Source organism: Puma concolor, chromosome B4 (assembly GCF_028749965.1).
Source record: "Puma concolor isolate L17-30 chromosome B4, mPumCon1.1.hap2, whole genome shotgun sequence".
NCBI lineage: Eukaryota > Metazoa > Chordata > Mammalia > Carnivora > Felidae > Puma > Puma concolor.
The window spans coordinates 38,807,001-38,828,588 of record NC_141673.1 but is presented as its reverse complement, the minus strand read 5'-3'; the positions used below and the strand labels follow the sequence as shown (position 1 = coordinate 38,828,588).

Genomic DNA, 21,588 nt, shown 5'->3' with positions numbered 1-21,588 from the left:
GGTTATAAATTTCCCCTCAGAACCAAATACACGTATTGATACAGAAGGTAAAGACCTTTGCCAATAAGATTCTGTAGGTCCAGTTAATTCCCTGATCCTTCTACCTGTGTCCACCAGAGGGAGAGTGCTTTTCAAGGCCTATGCCCAGGCCTGGTTGAATTCAATATATAAGTATGTATCAGGAGAATGTAACTGCAGGGAACAATGTTGGAATGAAACACCCTGTGCAATCATATACAGCATTTAAATCGAACTAGTTTATGTTGCAAATAAGTAGTCCATCTGATGAGCCAGCTTGTCTTGTTTAAAGTCTTCAATTCATTCAGTTTCCTTTTTTTTTTTTAATTAAAAAACCCTTTGCTTATAGTGTGATATTTTCTTTCTGACTTTGTGTTTTATTATGTGTTTTTAATAAAATTCTCATTTATTATTTGTTAACTTTTTTTTCTATAACCATTTTAGTTCCTGAAGGACCACCACAAAACTGTGTAACAGGCAACATTACAGGGAAGTCCTTTTCAATTTCATGGGACCCACCAAGTGTAATAACAGGGAAATTTAGTTACAGAGTTGAATTATACGGACCATCAGGTAAGTCTCAATCAGTTTTGTGTTTGCCTTTTGGAGTTAGAATTATGTAAAATATGTTAGCATTATCAAGCTCCTTAAAAGTATCACACTCTTTTTATAAGATCCTACAATTGAAGCAAATAATAAAAAAGGAATAAGGAAGATGAGGTTCTTTGGAGTTTTTGTTTAAAATCATAAACATTGTCCATATTCCGTATTTCATGAGGAGAAGCTGAAAGAATGAGATAAATCCTAAGTAGAGAATTGTTGGAGGACATCACGTCTTCAAATGTCTGAACAGGAGGACCTTCACTTACTCTAATTGCAAATATATTTATCAAGAACAATGGACTTCATTGTATTAAATCAGATTTCTTCTTAGAACAAGGAATGCATATCTAATAATAGGAGTTCTCTAAAAATAATATAGGAAACTACTTAATGTAGCAAGTTCTCCATCTTTGTGAATAATCAGGACCTGGAATCCCCTTGTCAGATAATTTGAGGTGTTCAGATAAGGTATTGCTAGAAGTAAATTAAGTAAACTCTAAAATTCTTTCCTAATCTGAGTTCTATGAAAGAAAACTTAAAAGAGTAGAGACTGATTGAGCATGGAAGTTTAGTAGGGGGCTAGGTACAATTTAGGGCTCATTCGAGGTGTGGTAGTGATAAAGTGATATCAGTCAGAGTGGATTTGTGTTTTTTTCCAGCTCCCTTCAACAAGAAAAGAGCAAGGGAATTGAAGGCTTATGTAAAGGCAGTGATTATAATCAACAATGTCATTGAGAATGGATAAAGAGTGGAAACCTAGTGGTAAAGAACCAAACCAAAAAGAATAAAATAGGTCAAAAGATCAATGGATTGGAGGTCCCAGTAAACTTGAAGACTTGTTGCTTTGGGTTCTAGAATAAATGAACAGGAGATAAGAAAGAATGGTCAGAAAGAGTTGCATGAAATTGAGATCATGGAAGATTCAGGGTTCCTGGTAATAGTGATGGCCTTGGGAGTGGCTGAGATAGGGTGGAGGACTAGAGAGCTGGGAGTGTTTTAAGGATTGTCTGTAGGAATACTGAAATCACCACAAATTAAGATGGTTGCACTGAAGACAGTGACATCGAAACAGGCACTAAACCATCCAGAATGAGGGGAGTGACCCTGGGCTTAGAAGGTCACTGCAACAATGAGGGGTGGTGGATGCCATTGATGACATTAGATTTCTAGCTGTGAGCTTTTGTAAGGAGGGAGCTCTGTTGGTCTGAGACAAGGCTATGAGGAGTAGAGAAAACATCATACCTGAAGGCATAGTCACTTGATGACCATGGAAAAAATTAGACCATCAGGTGGGGTGGCTAAAGGAACAGAAGCCGTGTTCTTAGGAGAGAGCCTGGTTTCAGCTAGAGCAAGAGATGAAAGAATTATTCAGAGGTGAAGTTGAGGGTTAAAATAATTTTGATGATGTACTATTTAAGGAGTTTTTCTCAGAAGCTAAACTAGAAATATTTTCTAAATATTAAAGAAGATAATTAGAATGCTTAGGATTTTAATTGACTAAATTTATGTATAAAATACTGTGGCTATTTTAATATTGGCAGTAACTAATGTTTTCCTTTCAAAAATGTCAAAAAATAACATGGTAGTTGGATAGGGCTTTATGATTTAATGAAGGTTATTTTGAATACTGGAAGATTTTCATGTTCTTTCCATTGTTTTAATTAACCTGATATCAATGCACTACTAAGGTAAATGTTTGAAAATTATAATAATTGTGACTGTAATGTTTTAAATTGTAGTAACAAACGTTAATTGCTATATTTGGCTCTCTACTTAAATGTGAGAATGATTAAATGCTTTATGAGAAAATAATCCACAGTATTTTTGCAGGTCGGATTGTGGATAATAGCACGAAAGACCTTAAATTTGCATTCACTAACCTAACACCATTTACAGTATACAATGTATATGTCGCAGCTGAAACCAGTGCAGGAATCGGACCCAAATCAAATATTTCAGTATTCACTCCTCCAGAAGGTAAGAACATCTTCTGTAGTGTGTTCATGAGATATCTTACCCTGCTTGTGTGTTTTATTGCATTGGTTAAACATTGTATTAGAAGCTGTTTGGTTTATATTTACTTAATTCATGTTATTTTCTTATCAGATAACTACCAAATGCATTCTGTGCATGTGTTCCTTAGAACATTAAACCCACAGAATGCTTTATAGAGGAACCAGAGATCAAACAAGACAGCACATTATATGTAGTGTCAGTCTGTTTGAGGCTCACAGTGAAGATTGGCAAAACCTCAATAAGTCAAAGTAAAAAAGGACATTAACATTTAACATTTAACAAAGACATTGTTGGACTCACATTATTCAATGTAGAATAGATTTTTCTCACAGAATAATATGTAGAGGAATCCATATATCCCTAGTGCCTCTAACAAAATATGTTTATAATCAAAAGGGTATTCTAAGCAAGTGAGGATTCATTGAGGGTGCATACTACAAATTTAACAGCGCATCCTGAAATTATGAAAACGGTAGTTCTCCTAACGAAGGTTTTTTTATTTGTATGTATTAAACATCGCAGTTTGGGATGAACTATAGTGTTTCAAAAATGTTACCCCGTTATTCCACAACATATTTTCCTGACCATCAAACTTGCCAAATGTCTTCATTTTTACTTAGGGATTGCAATTATTGAGAAGAACACACTTTTTTTTTTTTTTTTTTTTTTTTTGCGAGTATATTAATACCTTAAAAAGGTTTCAGGGGCACCTCATGGCTTAGTGGATTGAGTGTCTGAATTCAGCTCAGGCCATGATCTCACGGTTTGTGAGTTTGAGTCCTGTGTTGGGCTCTGTGCTGACAGCTAAGAGCCTGCAGCCTACCTCAGGTTCTGTGTTGAGCCCTCTCTCTCCACCCCTCCCCTGCTCGCATTCCCTCTCACCCTCTCTCTCTCTGTCTCAAAAATAAACAAATAAATAAATGAATGAATGAATAAATAAATAAATAAATAGGTTCCATATTTTTTTTGTGTGTAACATACAGTAACTTGTAAATTAAATACACACATGTGCAAGTGCACACATACACCTACAACTAAAGACTGGGCATACATTCATCGGATAAATCACTCAAGTATTTGACCATTAGAGGGCAGCAACTATTAGGGAATTTTGTTATTCTCCCCTTCAAAGAACAATTAACCATTGGTAATATTTTGCTGTTTGAAAGAACGTAAAATTATGTTTTATTTCAATTTCAAATGAAAATGTTTATGTGTCTATGATTTCAATACATAAAGTAGATGCATATTTATAAGCAAAATTTTCTCATTTTTTTCCTCTTAACATTTTTCGATTGTATTTCTGTCAGAAATTCTTAGCAATGTTTATGTCCTTTCCATTAGACCTTAAATCTCTCCTTATGTTCATCTAATAAGTGCTCTTAAGCATTTCTTAGAAAGTCAGAAAGCTTTATGAATAGGTAGCAAAACCAGCATAGTGACCTGGGCCTCATCAGACTAGAGTCCTTGAGTTTATTTTTAATAGCATTTCCTCCATCAACTTAATTGATCAACTAACTTTTATTCTTTTGTTATGCAGTTAAATAAATTGAGAATTTTTGTCTTCCTTCAAATCAAGCCAGTGTAGGTGCTCCTAAACTGAATCCACAATTTAAGATTATTGTTTTATTGTCATCTTTCTTGGCCTATAGCATTTGACAGAAACAGGGGAATTGGTAATAGATTGCCACATATGATGTCATGCTGTTTATTTTGGGCATCATTTAAACAGTTCATCTCCTTTTCCTTATTTCTGCATTTGACATGGGGGGGTCGAACCCACGAACTGCGAGATCATGACCTGAGCCGACGTCAGATGCTTAACTGAGTGAGCCACCCGAGAATCCCTCTTTTTTTATTTATTAAAGTAGGATTCTTTGTATTCTAATTAAGCCTACCAATTTATTTTCTTCTATATATTTAAAAGTAGACTATAGTCTATTTAAAAATTTATTAACAACAATTTTTAAATTAATTTCTCTTAAAGCAATAGGGTTCTAACATATCTCTAGATATTCATAGAAAAATGTTGAATTGACATCTTATAGATAATGATATATGGTATTTCAGTAATATGGGGCTGATTTTGGTCACACTGAGAATGTTATGGTCATAGTCTACTTTGATCATCAAAGCAAATTAGTATCATGTTATTATAGCAGTATTCCTATACATTTCATAAGATTCCTACATAACCCTTAATATTTTACTGAACAGATTTCTACATAGGCATGAAAAGATGGTTTTGGAAAAAAATTAAAATTTAATAATTATACAATAATTATATAGTAATGTTAAAAAGTGTGGAGTTGCCTATCCCTAATGAGACAGTGCTATTGAATATAACATAGGCACCAGCATTTTCTTATCATTTCCATGAGGGTTAAACAAATCTTAAGTAAAACTTTGTTGCTTCAATATCCCCTAATAACTCTCTGTCACCAGTATTAAATATCTCATAAGAAGGTTAATATAATTTCTTAAATGCAAACAGAGTATTGAAATCTGTATTTATTCTTCCATAAATAGACTTATGAAAGGGAAGACTTCTGTCCTTCAACTTGCTACTTTCTGCAAATGGTACTGTCTTTAGTAGGGAAATCATTGAGAGAGTCAACTTTTCAGGGTTCTCAATGACTTTTATTTGTCAATAGGTATTTTTCTAATTTAATTAATTTAACTTATTAAAGTTATTAATAAATTATTAAAGTTATTAATAAGTTATTAAACTTATTAACTTTATAGGGGCTCCTGGGTGACTCAGTCAGTTGAGCGTCTGACTTCATCTCAGGTCATGATCTCACACTCTGTGAGTCGAGCCCCGCATTGGGCTCTGTGCTGACAGCTCAGAGCCTGGAACCTGCTTCAGATTCTGTGTCTCCCCCTCTCTCTGCCCCTTCCCTGCTTATGCTCTGTCTCTCTCTGTCTTAAAAATAAATAAAAACATTTTTAAAAAATTTTAAGCTTATTAACTTTATTAAAATGTAATTAATTTGCTAGATAATGGCAAGATTTATTTTAATGTATTTTCTTTGCCCCAGTGCCATTTGTCTCCATTTTATTTTTTCTAATAGTTTTTCATTTGAAAACTTCAAGTCATTTGGAATATTATTTACCCTTCATACATCTACTGTGTTTCTCATTTATTAATAAAATTTATATATGTATTGACTTGAGAATGATTCTTAGGTAATCCCTGTGGACAGCACCTCAGAATTGATGCTGAACCACGAAAAATTGCCTTCTGTATTTGATTTTCTTTAGTTAATTTGGTATCAATAGTAATGGAGTTTGATCTAATCCATACTTCTCTAATTTCCCCATAAGAATTTGTGGTGTAACAGATCAAGTATCTTTCTAAGGACAAGATATACTGTTGTCTACTCCATTTCCTTTATCCCCCAAGCTTTTTCTTCTTTCATTGAAAAAAGAGAGAGAGAAAGATAGCTTTACAGTTGTTCTCATACATGTTTTGGGTACATTTTTAAGGTAATATAGAACCACTTAATCTTTACTTGAATTGTAATTTAGGACATTAGTGTCATTGAGCAATACTTATTAAGTTATATTGAAAAATATCATAAATTAGAAGATAAAGAAACCGCTACTATTCTTCCATTTGATTACATACTATATTATTTATATATTATATATAATATAATAAATATGTATATTTTTGTATACATTGAAATATTTATATGTAAATAATATATATTTATATATTAATCATCATATACATGAAACTTTATCTGTCTTTGAAAAAATGTGTATTGGTAAATATGATAGTAACACAAGCTCTAGGGATGATATACGTTAATGAAAAGAAATTTATGAAAGAGGTGACTTGTGCAAAAGGTTTTATGTATCTTATTTCTCTCTCTATCCTCAAGTGCCTAGAACAGTGACCAAAAGATGAGGGCTCAGTCTGTTGAATGATGGAGTGAATCAGTGATTATGGGGTCCTAGTCTAGAACTCTTTCTCTACCCTTGAAAGGTCAAACTGTATTGCCTTCAGATGAGAAATTTTGTGGGGAGAGATCAGTCTAAACAGTTATCGTTCTATATATAGATATACTGAAATGTTTTTGGAAAAGGGGATTCAAAGAATTAGCAAATTCTAGATGGCTCAGTTAGTTAAGTGTCTGACTCTTGGTTTCAGCTCGGGTCATGATCTTGCAGCTTTGTGGGTTTGAGCCCTGAATTGGGCCCTGCACTGGCAGCATGGAGCCTGCTTGGGATTCTCTCTCTGCCCCTCCCCTGCTCGTGCTGTCTCTGGCTCTCTCAAACTAAATAAATAAACTTAAAAAAAAAAAAGCAAAAAAAAGTAGCAAAATACAGTTGTATCCATTTCATGTTTATCTCCCAGTTTTCTGAGCACCAGTTTTACTACCAGGCGGAACATGAAAATCTTGGTTGCAATAATCAAATAATATGCTCTTAGGCAAGAATGACTCACTCATCCATCTAGCCATTAACCATTATAAACATTTAGAACTATTTACATTAGTACAATGTCTAGGTTTTTTTTAATGATTACTTTATAGAGACAAAGGATAAAAAGCCTATGGAATGAAAACTCCAAACATTTCTTATACGGTTAATGTAAAACATAATTACATTCACTAGTTTTAAATAATATTTGTGGGAGCTGTGACATTAATTTTCAGTTCCTTTTTGTTATCTTAAAAGGGAAAAAGGCCATTCTCTATTTATATTATACCCCTAATGTGCCTCTGTTCTAGATGGTATTTGCTAAAACTATACTAATGTGAAACAGCTTAGGGAAATGAATTCAATGTTTTACCACATTGATCATAAGGGGTATATTATTTTCTTTCCTGAAAATTTCATTCAAGGTTCCTTACATTCCTTTCATTCAAGGTTCCATAATTATATTTATAGATCACTTTATAGATCAGCAAACTTAGGGGAAGAGTTAATTAGCTATTCATAATCACACAAGGAGCCATAAACAAAAAGTAGACAAAAGTCAAGGGCATCTTTATCCTTGATCTATTACTCCTGTGGCACTGGAGAGTTTACTGGATGGCACTTTTGGTCACTTTCTAACTAGAATTTAAGTACTTGGTGCTTTATTTTAAGCAGTTATTAGTTTGTTTCTGTTTTTTTTTTTAATTGTTGCAAGAGTGAGGGAGTCCAAAATTAGAAACTCACATAATTCATTTGTAAAGCCAGCAGACCAAAATCAAACAACTCTTCAAACAACCTCACATAAAAAGTTAAAAGGCAACCTAATTGAATTTACCCACTACATATCATTGCATTCAGAGTCTTATGGATATTATTTTTCAATATGTTATTATAATCTTTATAAAGCCGTCAAGGTTTCTACTGTGCATTAATCATCCATAAACAGCTTTCTTTGGGAAGTTATTTTATTAATTAGTATGTTTCAAACAAATATTATGACATTTTAATTTGAGGAAATTGTTCCACATTATCCTATTTTTATACACATTTTGAGAACAAAATGTAGAAATTCAACTTTACCTGTGTCTTTAAAGAATCTTACACATATTTAATTGTTAATAAATAGTAAATTGTTTTAGTCTATTTTCTAATAGACTTTCTTGTGAATCTTAAATTTTGAGCTAAGAACTTAAGGAATTTTTAAAATTTAATAATATACTTTAAACTGTTTCCCTCTTTATTCATTTTTTTAGTTCCAGGTGCAATATTTGATTTACAAGTTGCAGAAGTAGAAGCTACACAAATAAGAATTACTTGGAAGAGACCACGACAACCAAATGGAATCATTAACCAGTACCGAGTCAAAGTGTTAGTTTCAGAAACAGGAGTAATTTTGGAAAATACTTTGCTCACGGGAAAAGATGAGGTATTGCACTTTCACATCACCTCTTGGTGATCCCTTTCTTTTGGTTCTAGCCCTCATAATTTGGAAAAGTTTCCAGCATTCAAACATAAAATATTTGATAAGCATCATGGTTACAAAGTGTAGTAAATTTGGGCTATGTTGATAGTCTAGCGAGGCCATATTTCCTTTTAGAATATATATTATTAGTTAAATGCTGTTATTCTTTTTCAGCATATAAAATGTTAATTGAGCAATTAAGCAGGACTAAAGGAGCTTCCATAAGTGAATATTATTATGGTAATTCAGTTAACTAATTGTTTAGAAACTCCTGTTATGATTTAAACACTCCTTCCAGGCTATGCTGGCAATTTGGAATGGTTGCCAGTGAAAGGCACAGTAATTTAGCAGTTGTTGTTGACAAACGACTTGTCCTGTTCAGTCATTAGAAGCTAATTTTCTCAGGGGCACCAGAGTGGCTCAGTCAGTTAAGCATCAGACTTCAGGTCATGAACTCACAGTATGTGAGTTCCAGCCCCACGTTGGGCTCTATGCTGACAGCTCAGAGACTGGAGCCTGCTCCGGATTCTGTGTCTCCCTCTCTCTCTGCCCCTCCCCTGCTCACACTCTCTTTCTCTCTCTCAAATAAATAAATGTAAAAAATTAAAAAAAAAAGAACCAAACAGAGTATGTTTGATTAAAGAAAGTAAATGACTAAATAAAGGAGATTAAATCATTCATAGACATAAAATAAGAGGACAATGTGTTTGCCACTATTCACAATGGAAGTCTTATCCCCCCCCCCCCTTTTTTTTTTTTTTTGGTTAGAAGTACAGGCCTCACTGGTTTCCCTTACCTGTCTTTATTTACCTTACCCAGCCAGCTATTCACCTGTGAGTTTAAGCCTCCAGATTAGTCACATCCAGGTATGGGTACAAAAATAAATGTACTTAGTACCAATGAGTGCAGCAATCACTGGGCCTTGCAGACACTACCTGATGGCTATTCAGCAGTTGGCTTCTACTGTTTTGGTCCAGAATCACTGTTTTTTTCTAGCTATTTTTTCTGTGCTATTATCTTTCCCCGTACATATTGTCCACTCTATTTCTAGTCTCAGCCTTCTTCCACTTCTCGTACCTACTTGAAAATTGATGTTACTATGTTCTCAATGCACTCTGGCTGCCCAGGATTTATTGCTCCAAATTATTCACCATCTCCAGCCCAGGATTAAAATTCAATCCTATGTTTACTCCTTTTCTGTGTGCAAAAGATGTGAGTTACACTTTCTTTAATACTCTAGTTGACAACTCAGACGAAGGGCAAAGTTTAAACCTTTGCTCCTGCTAAGATAGTCTTAAATTAGATAGTTAGCTGTTTTGCGACTGGGTGACAGGTCTCCCACTTCTGTTAATGACATCTGTTGAATAGCCAGCCACACCTGTTTTTCTCTTGAAGCTGAGACGTTCTAGAAAGGCTTCTTTGTGATTCTGTCTCTGTTGACATAGCTTGTAATCCCTGTGATATACGGAAAAGGACATGAGCTTTGGGGTCATATAAATCTGGGTTTATATCCTAGTCACTTAATGGGCTCCACAGTAGAGAGATTGAGAGCATGGACCTAGGAGACAGAATGCTTGGTTTTAAACCTTTGTTTTGCCATCATGGCTAGTTTAACCTTAGGAAAGTTGGCCTGACCCTTCTGATCTGTACAGTTTGTTCTTCTCAAAGATAGAGATTATAAGAGTCCCTATGACAAAGGTATTAATAATTACTTAGTAGGTTAATGTGCATAAAAGAGGTAGAACTATACCTGGCATATGGTAAGTGCTATGCTACATAATTGTGACCTGTTGTGATTATTAACGATGGCATTGAAGCTTTCACCCCGTTTGACATTCATTATTAGCTTCCTTATCCTCTCTCAATAAAAGGAAACATAACACTTCTCCTTATTTCTATGACGGTATCTTTCTTTATTAGATCAGGCCCATTATTGGTATTTTGGCTCTCCCATGTGACTGGTGTTTGGGTTCATCTTTCAGGAAGTTGATGTAGCAGAGGCTCTAAATCCCAACTGACTTGGGTCCTAGTCCTGGCTCTCCCCTTTTCTAACTCTATAACCTTGGACAAGTCAAATTTTGGAGATGTGGTGCCCTCATTTTAAAAGCAGGGCTTATACACCCACCTTACAGGGTGAGAAGTAAAGGAGATAATAGATGCAATCTCTGGTTTAATGTGTTCATTTATTATCCTTTTTTCTTGACCTTGATACGATAAGGACTCTTTCCTTTCATTCACTCTGACTTTTCAAAGTATGGCCTCCACACCCTTTCACAAGAATTCTCTTAAATCCCTGAAATCTTGTTAGAACTCACCAGTGACATCTAAGTGTCAAATAAGGTGGTTGTATATTTTTAAGTGTCCCCATCTTCCTTGTCTTCTCCAAAATCCATCTTTCTGTCCTCCCAGGCTCCAGCTTTTTACTTTTTTCTCCCTCATGCTTCCTCCACTTTCATATGCTGTAACTTTGTAAAACTTTGGTCTTGTTTAATGAAAAAAAAAAAAATGAAAAAGCTAGTTCTCCTATAATTTTTTAACTCCTTCACTATAAAGGTATTCCAGACAGTTCTGTTTTCAGCCATCTCATTACACATTTTTTTAAAGTTCGTTTATTTATTTTGAGAAAGGGGTGGTGAGGAAGGGCAGAGAGAGAGACAGAGGGAGAGAGAAAATTCCAAGCAGGCTTTGCGCTGTCAGTGCAGAGCTCCATGTGGGACTTGATCTCATGTGCTGTGAGATCATGAAGTGAGCTGAAATTAAGAGTCAGATGCTCAACCAGCTCAGCCACCCAGGTGTCCCTCATTACACCTTTTGATGATCTCACAGTTTTAATCACAGCTTCCCACCTGCACTATTCCTTTGCCTTGCTTTCTACTCTGATCTTTCTCTAACACTATATTCATAATTATAGCCATTTCTAGGGAGGTTCTGTCAGAGTTTATCACATCTAAACTCATTTACCCCTCATAAAAACAAAACAAAACAAAAATCCTTTTGGGGATGGTGGCCTGGTTCATGAGCAGAAGGAGGAGACAAAGCTGAGGTAAGGAACAGATACTAGACAGAGATCCTGGGACAGTGATGGAGATCTATGAATGTTTTCACAAGACACATAAGAAGAAAGTCTGTCCAGGCAATTAATAGTTTCAGTTATCAAGAACAAGTCCTGGAGAGAGACTAATTTGAAACCTAGATAGCAGACAACTAGGCTTAGGATTCCTTTACCCCTTGGATTACACCACAGATCTCTGACCTGAAGGTCATTGTCTAAGCATTTAGGAGGCCTTTTACATGCCCGATATTTCTCTTTTCAGATCATGGCACCATCCTGCTATCTGTCATAAAGACTCAAAACCAGGGGACTACCTCTGACTTTGGTTATACTTAGCATTCAATAGTCATTCAATGTTAAACCAGTTATTATTACCTCCAAAGGGTGACCTTCGTGTATTGTATTTCATTACTGTGTCTCCACCCCAGCTCAGGATTGCATACTCTCTTGCCTGGACTGTTGTTACCTTACTACATTAGTTTTCCATTGTTGTATAACAATTTGCCACAAATGTAATTGTTGTGTAACAATTTGCTATAAACTTAAGACAACTAATTTATTTATTATCTCATGGTTTCTGTGGGTCAAAAATCCAAACAGCTTAGATGGATTCTCTACTTAGGGTCTCATAATGCTGCAATCAAGGGCTGATTGTGCTGTGTTCTCATCTGGTGGCTTGACTGGGAAGAAGCCATTTCCAGGCTCATGCAGAGTTTCAGCAGATTTAATTTCCTTGTGACTGCAGAACTGAGGGCCTCAGCTTCTTGTTGGCTCTTTGACTGGAGACTAGACTTAGTACCAGCTTGTAGAGGCCTCCCACAGTTTTGCCACAAGGACTGTCACAACATGGCCATCTACTTCATTATGCCAGCAAGCAGAATCTATATAGTGTAATATAGTATAATATAATCATGGGAATGCTATCCTCTCACCTTTGCCTTATTCCATTGGTTAGATGAAAATTATCCTTCCCTTGCAACAGGAGGGGATTATACAAATGCATGAATAGCAGGAGGTAGGAATAATAGGGGGACCACCTGAGAGACTGTCCACCACAGTCTCCCAGCCAACTATTTTATATTTCACAAACCTATTAGAATAATCGTTCCAGATTTAAATATATTACTTAAATTAGAGACATAACCAAATAAGACTTGAGAACAGATGGGGAAAGTATATATCTATTTAAGAAATCTAACTCCTCAGTATCATAGCAGAAAGTCAATAGATACTATCTCAAATAATTGAGTCTTAACAGAGCAGTATAAGAATATTATTTAGTGATTGTAGAGGTAAACACCATGTGTATATCATGATGTATATTGTGTATATCATGATGATGAAACTTAAGAAGTATTAACTTATAATCATCTTATGCTAGGCTTCATCTGATCTCATTACCCTTATTGAAATTATTTTTCCAGTGTCCTCTAATGGTTTGTTTGTTTCTTAATAAATAGCGGTTATTGAAACATGCTGAAACATGTATAAGATTTTACTTTCAATATTTAAGTAAATACTTGAAAAATATACTAGAAAATTTAATCTCAGTGTTTGAAGACTTTTATTTAAACTTCCAAATTTATATATGAATCTCATGTATAACATACCTAATAAATCATTGGGAATCCAGCCTCTGCTAAAATATTTGATGAACTCTGATAATAAGGTACTTGCTACCACAGAATCAACTCCTCTTCTATGAGCTTTAAAATATTCTTCTTTATGGCCTCTCAGGCATATATTTATTAAGTAATTATACAGTTCCCGGCAGTCTGTTAGGTCAGAAGATAAACAGATGAATAAGAAACTACCCTATTCTTTACCTGGTTTGAGCGGAACTATTTGTCTTCTAATGTTTACCAGGTTGTCTCATGTCTCCTCTCTAGACCCACATGGTAGATTATAGTGCCTTTGAGCTTGGAATTTGGAACCAGGGAAATGTGTTTCAATCCTACCTCTGTTGTGACTAGTGTTGTGAACTTGAACAGGCGACTGTAAAATGGAGTTCTTTTTTTTTTTAATTTTTAAAAGTTTTTATTTATTTTTGAGACAGAGAGAGACAGAGCATGAGCAGGGAAGGGGCAGAGAGAGAGGGAGACACAGAATCTGAAGCAAGCCCCAGGCATTGAGCTGTCAGCACAGTGCCCGACATGGGGCTCGAACTCACAGTCTGCAAGATCATGACCTGAGCCGAAGTCGGACGCTTAACCAACTGAGCCACCCAGGCGCCCCTGGAGTTCTTGATACCTATCTCTTTGGGCTATAATCAAGTGATATCACATGGATGAAACTACTTAGCACTGTATTTGACACATAATACTTTTCAATGTTAGTCTTTGTAGTAGTAACAGCAATATACAATGATTTCATTTTTTATCATTTGAAGATGATGGCCATGCTTTCCCTAAGGATTAACATCCTCAGTTTCTCATCAGCTATGATTTCTAGATCCTTCATATTTTTGATTAGTCTCCTGTGTATATTTTCCAGTTTGTCAATGAGTCTCTTAATCAGCTGAACACAGTATTCCATATGTAATTTGATTAGATCCAAATTGAGAAGAACAATTTTCTTCTTTAATGTTCATTTCCCACTTATATCAATGCAAAGAATAAAATTAATTTCTTTGTAAGGCTCATTCCACTTAGACTGAAGTCTGTAAAACCCTAAAGTCATCTCTCCATGGACTACTCTTAAGTTGAATTTCACACTCAGATCTCATCCTGTGCTTGTTCTTCTGGTATAATCCTGGGGCATTTTTACCCCAAAGACACCATCTTACTGCCTAGTGTTACAAATTTCTAAGAATCATACGGATACATCTTTTCATCTGATGTGTTTCACAATTATATCAATATTTGTCATTCGTGAACCTGAGAAGAAAGCCAGCTGAATGCTTTATCAATTGCGATGGAATGAAGCTGACAGGACTCAAGAGTAGTTTAGGAATGCTTGAGATAAAGTTTACTTTGTTGACCATTAGGAACAGAAATAGAATTAAGCTTTAAGAATTTGTCGCCCAAATAACGTAAAATACCCATTAGATTTCCAAACACATGCTAATTGCAAACTTTTCTTTTTACCACAGCTTAATAACAGCATAAATCATGTTATAGTCTATAATGAAATATAGAAGCATTTCTTAAGAATAAGTCAAACATTTCATTAATTCAATCCAGTAGACTTTTAGTGAGTCAAAATTGATAGATATAATAGAGATTAAAAAATAAAATCACATTAGCTGTAATGAAGGTTATTACACGTAGAATCAGGTTGGTTTATACAGATGGATTAGGAATTTAACTCCAAAGAACTTCTACTTCTTTCACATAAATTCCAAGGATTCCTGGGTAGCATATGAGAGGCCTTTCATGTTGATGAACTGTGACATTCCCTAACTGTTGTGCTCAACCAGGGGAGATTTTTGCTATCCAGTTGGCAATTCCTGGGGACATTTTTCTTTGTCACAATTGGGGAGATGCTTCCAGTGGGTGGGGACCAAGGATGCAGCTAAACTTCCTACAACAACAAAAAAAATTATTTGACACAGACAGTCAGTAGTGCTGAGGTTCAGAGCCCTGGACTCACTCAATGAGTCTAAAACCTTTCGGAGTTGCAGTGGGCCTCTTTTCCCTTCCATTTCCCAAATCTCCACTTCAGCTCCTTCTAGTTACTTTCTTAAGTTCTAGTTCTTTCCCATAATTTTTGCCCATAAAATATTTTTTTCATCCTTTGTAAAACCCAATATCAAATGCCTTTTTAAAGAGGCGAAGTGTGAGAAATATTCATGGCATGGCTCTCTCAGTGGTAACTAATAACATTCTGGGTTGTTACAAAACTGATGTTCAAATCATTGCCCTAGTTAGGAAGGGACTTTCCAGAATACCAGAATTTGGGAGAAATTCAGACAGAATTATTGAGGTCAGCTCTTACATTGAAATGGCATTTGTCAACAGAGATGATTAACTTAGTTAATTGATGGGATGCTATGGCTTAACTTTCAATAATTTATCTGACATGGAGTATAAAATATTGGGAGATTGAATGCAAAATTATAGTTCACGGGAAAATTGTTTGTACTACCTCATTGTACCTTCTGTAGTGCTTTGTATACAATAGATTCTCAAAGAGTGACTGATTGATAGTGGAAACAGCTGTGTGGTTCAGGCATAAACTATTGACTGGAATACCAGAGCATCTCTGAATTATGTGTTTGTGATTCATGCCCTTCCTGATTTCCCTGTGGAGGCAGAGCTGAAGTGAGCTGTTGGAAGATAGAAGACCTTTAACTTGTCCAGTATAGAGTTCCCTATCCAGAGTTCTTTATCACAACATTTTTAGAATAGATCCTATAGGTGTCCACCTGCTTTTCATCACAATATTTTTCTGGCTAAGGATGTAAAAAAATTTAGATAATTTTATTTTATAAATATAGTTTGGAGAACTAGCTTTCCTTAGATCTTTTCTCCATTCTTTTATCTCTCAGAAAAGTTATATTTAAACGGCCTGTCTTTGTAGACACAAACTGCCTAAAAGTTCCTTGCCTTCTTGAGATTTTTCCTGAGCACCTCTTACTTTTTTTAAATACTAAGTATTGATGTTATTTAGGAGTAAAAACCCTGTTTTTGGCTCTAGGATAAAGATACCCCCCCCCAAAAGTAAGATAATTAACAGACAGGTTTACCAAAAGTTAGACATAAATAAAACCTTTATATGTATTATAAATTTTGAGGGTACAAGAGCATGGAGTTAGGAAAGAATAAAATAATTTTCTTTTTTTTCAAAATGGGTTTTTGAGGTTAGCTTTGAAGCAGAACTTGAAAGGGAATAGACCAAAAGTGGGTAGTTCTTGCAGTGTTTTCTATTTTTTCAAAATGATTTTATCTTGGAAAATTTTGAACAGATATGAGTAGAGAATGTAGTAACCCCCTATTTGCCCATCACCTGGATTCAGTAATTAACATCCTGCCATTCTTGTGTCAGCCGTTTCCTATTGTTGCTGTTGCTTGGATATATTTTAAGATAAATTCCAGACTTCATTTTGTTCCTCCATGCCTAACTAAGAACAAATCTCTAAAAGTCATGGACATTTTGGTTCATACAGTGATTCCATCCCCACAGCTATCAGAATTACTAATATATCTTGGTATCATCTAATATCTAGAACATATTCAAATTTCCCTGATTGTCTTCAAAGCCTATGTTGGTATGTATATATACGTATATATGTACTTATGTATATATGTATATATATGAATTAGAATCCAGAGTCTACACAATTCATTTGGTTGTTAAGTTTCTTAAGGCAACAATTACTTTGATTAATGTTTAGTCTTATTTTCAAGGTTGAAAAACTACACAAAATACCTAATTCTATTTGGCCCAAATACCCTTTCCTCAATTAGTTATGCTGTGTTGGGAAGGCGAAGGGAGAGAGTCACCTTGCTATCCAAATAGAAACTCCTACTGTATTTATCTGTAATATGCCCTGATATTTTCACTTCAGTGTCTGTTACTTTGGTGAACTTGACATGTGTAAAGTACATTATGGGATCCAGGAGCAATTGCAGGTACTTAAAATATTCGTTAGGTCGAGAGCCTTGGATAGGCTGTTTAAAAGCTATTACCATGCAGTTCTGTCCTTGTCTATAACTTCAATTGATTATAGATAAATTACCATTATTGATGTATCAAGCAGGCATGCAGGCCTCTTATACCTCATATACAAATGAGAACACACAGAGAAGCAAAACATATTTTAATAAGGCAGTATGCCTAAAACACTTAGTTTTGAGGGTGGATAGTTTTAAAATAGTCTAGTTATTAAACCTTTGTATGAGGATGTCTAATTTTATAATAAAGTAACTAACTCCAATCAGAAACAAGTATCTCCTTCATTCAAAAATATGGCATTGATCTCTTAAGATAATGGAGTGATGAGAATGTGTCAAAATGATGCAGGAATTTAGTAGCTTTAGAATGAAATCTGGGAATGTAATGGAGACAGTAGTCATGGAAATAATATTATCTTTTTGCAAAGTGTGATTCCAAAGTTACTAGTTTTTCTTAACTAAATACTTGAGTGAAGTATTTAACTGTAGCTTAATAACAGCTATTAAGTGTAGCTGTTACAAATGGTCATTGTAAATGTCTGTCTTTAATTACAGTATATAAATGATCCCATGGCTCCAGAAACTGTGAACATAGTAGAGTCAATGGCAGAATTATTTGAGGGTTCAGCAGAGATATCTTCAGACCTGTATTCGCTTGCTTCAGCTATATATAATAGTCATCCACATAACTTTCCTATGAGGAACAGAGCTGAAGACCAGCATTCGACATTTGGTAGGTACAATTTTTATGTTCGTTGAAGCATTTTCAACGCCCCAGTACTAGCTAGCACAGATATGAACCTTAGCTTAGAGTTCAACCAAATTATTAATGGTTCACGGGCTAGAGTCAGATTTTTTTCTTCTTCAACTGTTGGATAACCTCATGCAGCAAATGGATATGCCACACAGGCAGGAGCTGGCCCCTCCTAACCCATTTGACCTTCCTCCTAGAGAAAGTAGCACCCTAGAGTCTTTGGCCAAGCTGCATAGACAATCAGTTATTACAGTTGCCAAAGCAGGTGTGATGGGGAGGGATTAACATATCTTCAAATCATTTACAGGCCTCACACTCTCTGCAGCTTTTGACTAATAGGTTTTCAAATGTCACTAAAGGTAAATAGGTCAGAAAGTTACAACCTAGTGCATGGGGTGATAAACAGGTGTAGGTGACCCCAATGACGTGGTGATGTCATTAGTATATACACTTGCTTGTCAGGGTCAATGGATCTTACTGTTTCTAAAAGAAGAATGTCATAAATAGCAAATTAAAAATATTTGGTTACACAACACAGATATGAATGACTCTCTGGTCACTCTAAAATGCTAAGTTAGAAGAACATTTTTCTCATTGCCTTTTTTTCTGTTTAGTTGTTGTTTCATTCCAAATTAGAGGTGTTATTTTGTTGATGGAATAGTCAACTATATCACATTACATTAAATATGTGTTTTTTCATTTACTGATCCATTTTTTTCCTGTGCAAAGATGAGCAACACTAAAAATTAAGAAGCCTACAATTTCTGATACAGATGTTTCCTTGAGTACCTTGTTTGGCCTAATTTTTATTTAACATTGTTGGAAGCATATGTTCTTAATAAAAAAAAATAGCATTAGTTGAAATCCTTATTCAGACATATTTATGTGTCAGTTACCCATGCATGCTTGCTTTAAAGCTCCATGGGCTTTAATAAAGGTATGGAGATCTTTAAGTCCAAATAAAAGTCTCATTTCTATAACATTCACTTGCTACATAGCATTGGCTTATAACATTTTAATTTGTTATATTACCTAGTGTTTCATTTAATAAAATTCCTAGCTCGTCCCTTTGAGAAGGTTTTGTTTTCTCATTAATCTCATATTCCAGGATGTATTTATTATTAATTATGCATGTTTATTATTTATACATATTTTTATTATTTCATTTAAAGGAGTACACGAAGAAATTAATGGCGAATGTGAAATCAAGTTTAAGATTTCACTCTGTGAGGAAACATAATTTTGATCATAATTTTTTTAAACTGATTTCAAATAGGAACTGCAAGGAATCTGTATATCACTGACGTTTCTGCTGAGCAGCTGTCTTATGTTATCAGAAGACTTGTACCTTTCACTGAGCACATGATTAGCGTATCTGCTTTCACCATCATGGGAGAAGGACCACCAACGATTCTTAATGTTAGGACACATGAGCAAGGTAAGAATGTATTTCCTTTGAAATAATTACCTACAAATATTGCTCTTACACATTATAATACTTTTTTTTTCTTTCATTCACATTAATTGTTCATTCTTCTTTACAAGTGCCAAGCTCCATTCAAATTATAAACTATAAAAATATTAGTTCTTCATCTATTTTGTTATATTGGGATCCTCCAGAATATCCCAATGGAAAAATAACTCATTATACAATTTATGCAGTGGAACTGGATACAAACAGAGCATTCCAGATGACCACCACAGAAAACAGCTTTCTCATAACAGGTAGAACAATCTTTTTTAAAACATTCCTGTTCTGATGAAAATATGCATCTTTCTGCCTCGAACACTGCTGGACATATGCTGCATCATTTCAGACTTCGTTGTGCTGTGCTGCCGTGGATATCTTGAAAAATACGTGCATGAGTAACTTGATTAGATGGTTTTCTTTATCTATATTTATCTGCAAAGAAATGACATCATCAGATTACAAGTATCATAGGTATATGTTTAACACAGGGAACTTTAGGGGTGCCTGGGTGGCCCTTAGTCGGTTAAGCGTCCGACTTCGGCTCAGGTCACGATCTCACGGTCCGTGAGTTCGAGCCCCGCATCGGGCTCTGTGCTGACAGCTCAGAGATTGGAGCCTGTTTCAGATTCTGTGTCTCCCTCTCTCTCTGCCCCTCCCCTGTTCATGCTCTGTGTCTCTCTGTCTCAAAAATAAATAAACTAAAAAAAAAATTTTAAACACGGGGAACTTTATATCTGTTACATCGAAATGAAGTGTTACAAGCTTGAATGAATGAACTCACCTGAAGGAACTCACCTGACATAGTGTTTGTGCCAAGTCAACACAGTCCTTGCAATGTGCCAAAAATAATTGTTCAGCTTCAGATCATTGCCCTAATATTGAGGAAAGAACTAAAATACCACCAACGTGGAAATACCCTCAAGCCCAAGGAATTTGGGGAGAATGGGATTATAAGGAAACTGACTTGGAGAGCCAGTCTCCCAAATAAATTATTTTCACTAGTCCTATGTCAAATGGCCCTAAAATAAGAATTTTATTTCACAATCTTTGAACAAATTACCTGTTGTCATTATAGGGTTAAAGAAATACACAAAATATAAAATGAGAGTGGCTGCCTCAACCCATGTTGGAGAAAGTTCTTTGTCTGAAGAAAATGACATCTTTGTGAGAACTCCAGAAGATGGTAAGAATTTCAGGTGCAATTTTAATAAAAAGTAACTAGTGGTTTTGCATGCTTACTGACATTTATTGTCTGTCTTTAGTGTCTGAAGCAATAAGCATGAAAGAATTCATGTATTTAAAATTTTGTTTTCATCCTCCAGAACCAGAATCGTCACCTCAAGATGTTAAAGTTATTGATGTTACTGCAAGTGAAATAAATTTGAAGTGGTCACCTCCTGAGAAACCTAATGGGGTTATTGTTGCTTATGAAGTGCTCTATAAAAATAGGGATACCTTGTTTATGAAGAACACCTCAACCACAAACATAATTCTAAAGGACTTAAAACCTTACACCCTCTATAACATCTCTGTCAGGTCATATACCAGATTTGGTCATGGCAATCAGTTGTCTTCTTTCCTCTCTGTAAGGACTTCTGAGACTGGTAAGTTTTTTGTTTGTTATTTAATAATACATAGTAATGAAATAAACATGGCTGACAATTGTCATATTGTTTATATTTTAAATAACGTAAAATTTCCTATTCTTTTTGTATAACCCAGAAATTTATCTGTTTTGTTGTTGTTGTTGTTGTTATTGTTGTTGTTGTTTTCTGGTGAGGTATGGGAAAAGGCTTACTGTGTAAAATTTTAAAGTCTGATTTACATATACAGGAACTCCAAAATAGTACCAGTGAGTTTTTCAAATGAAAGACCTTGAGAAACCAAAGATTCTTTCAATGAACCTGTATATTGGAGTTGAATAACCACATGCTTTCAAATTAGGTAAAAGCAGAGACACACTTATAAGAATAGATTCCTCTGCGCCAATGAGGTATATATATAGAAAGAGATGCAGAATGGGAGCCAGGAAGCTCATGCCTGGTTAAGCCTTGTCCAGGAGGTAGCATTTGACCTGGATCTTAAAGAGTAGGGTAGAATGGATGTTATCAAAGTCGCTGGGCTGAGGGGAGGGAGTATCCCTTCTAAAGGAAATCATGGAAGCAA

The 21,588-nt window shown here is 35.1% G+C and overlaps 1 protein-coding gene across 2 annotated transcripts in view; it reads left to right on the top strand.

Annotated features, from left to right (window-relative positions):
• PTPRQ (protein tyrosine phosphatase receptor type Q) overlaps positions 1-21,588 on the top strand; it is a 257,649-nt gene that overhangs the window by 66,317 nt on the left and 169,744 nt on the right. For both annotated transcript variants that reach the window (XM_086712736.1, XM_086712737.1), the window contains exons 25-32: positions 463-591; positions 2,452-2,598; positions 8,322-8,494; positions 17,753-17,930; positions 19,228-19,389; positions 19,497-19,676; positions 20,498-20,605; positions 20,745-21,026. In XM_086712736.1, the coding sequence (XP_086568862.1) occupies positions 463-591; positions 2,452-2,598; positions 8,322-8,494; positions 17,753-17,930; positions 19,228-19,389; positions 19,497-19,676; positions 20,498-20,605; positions 20,745-21,026 (1,359 nt within the window). The remainder of the gene's footprint in view (positions 1-462; positions 592-2,451; positions 2,599-8,321; positions 8,495-17,752; positions 17,931-19,227; positions 19,390-19,496; positions 19,677-20,497; positions 20,606-20,744; positions 21,027-21,588) is intronic.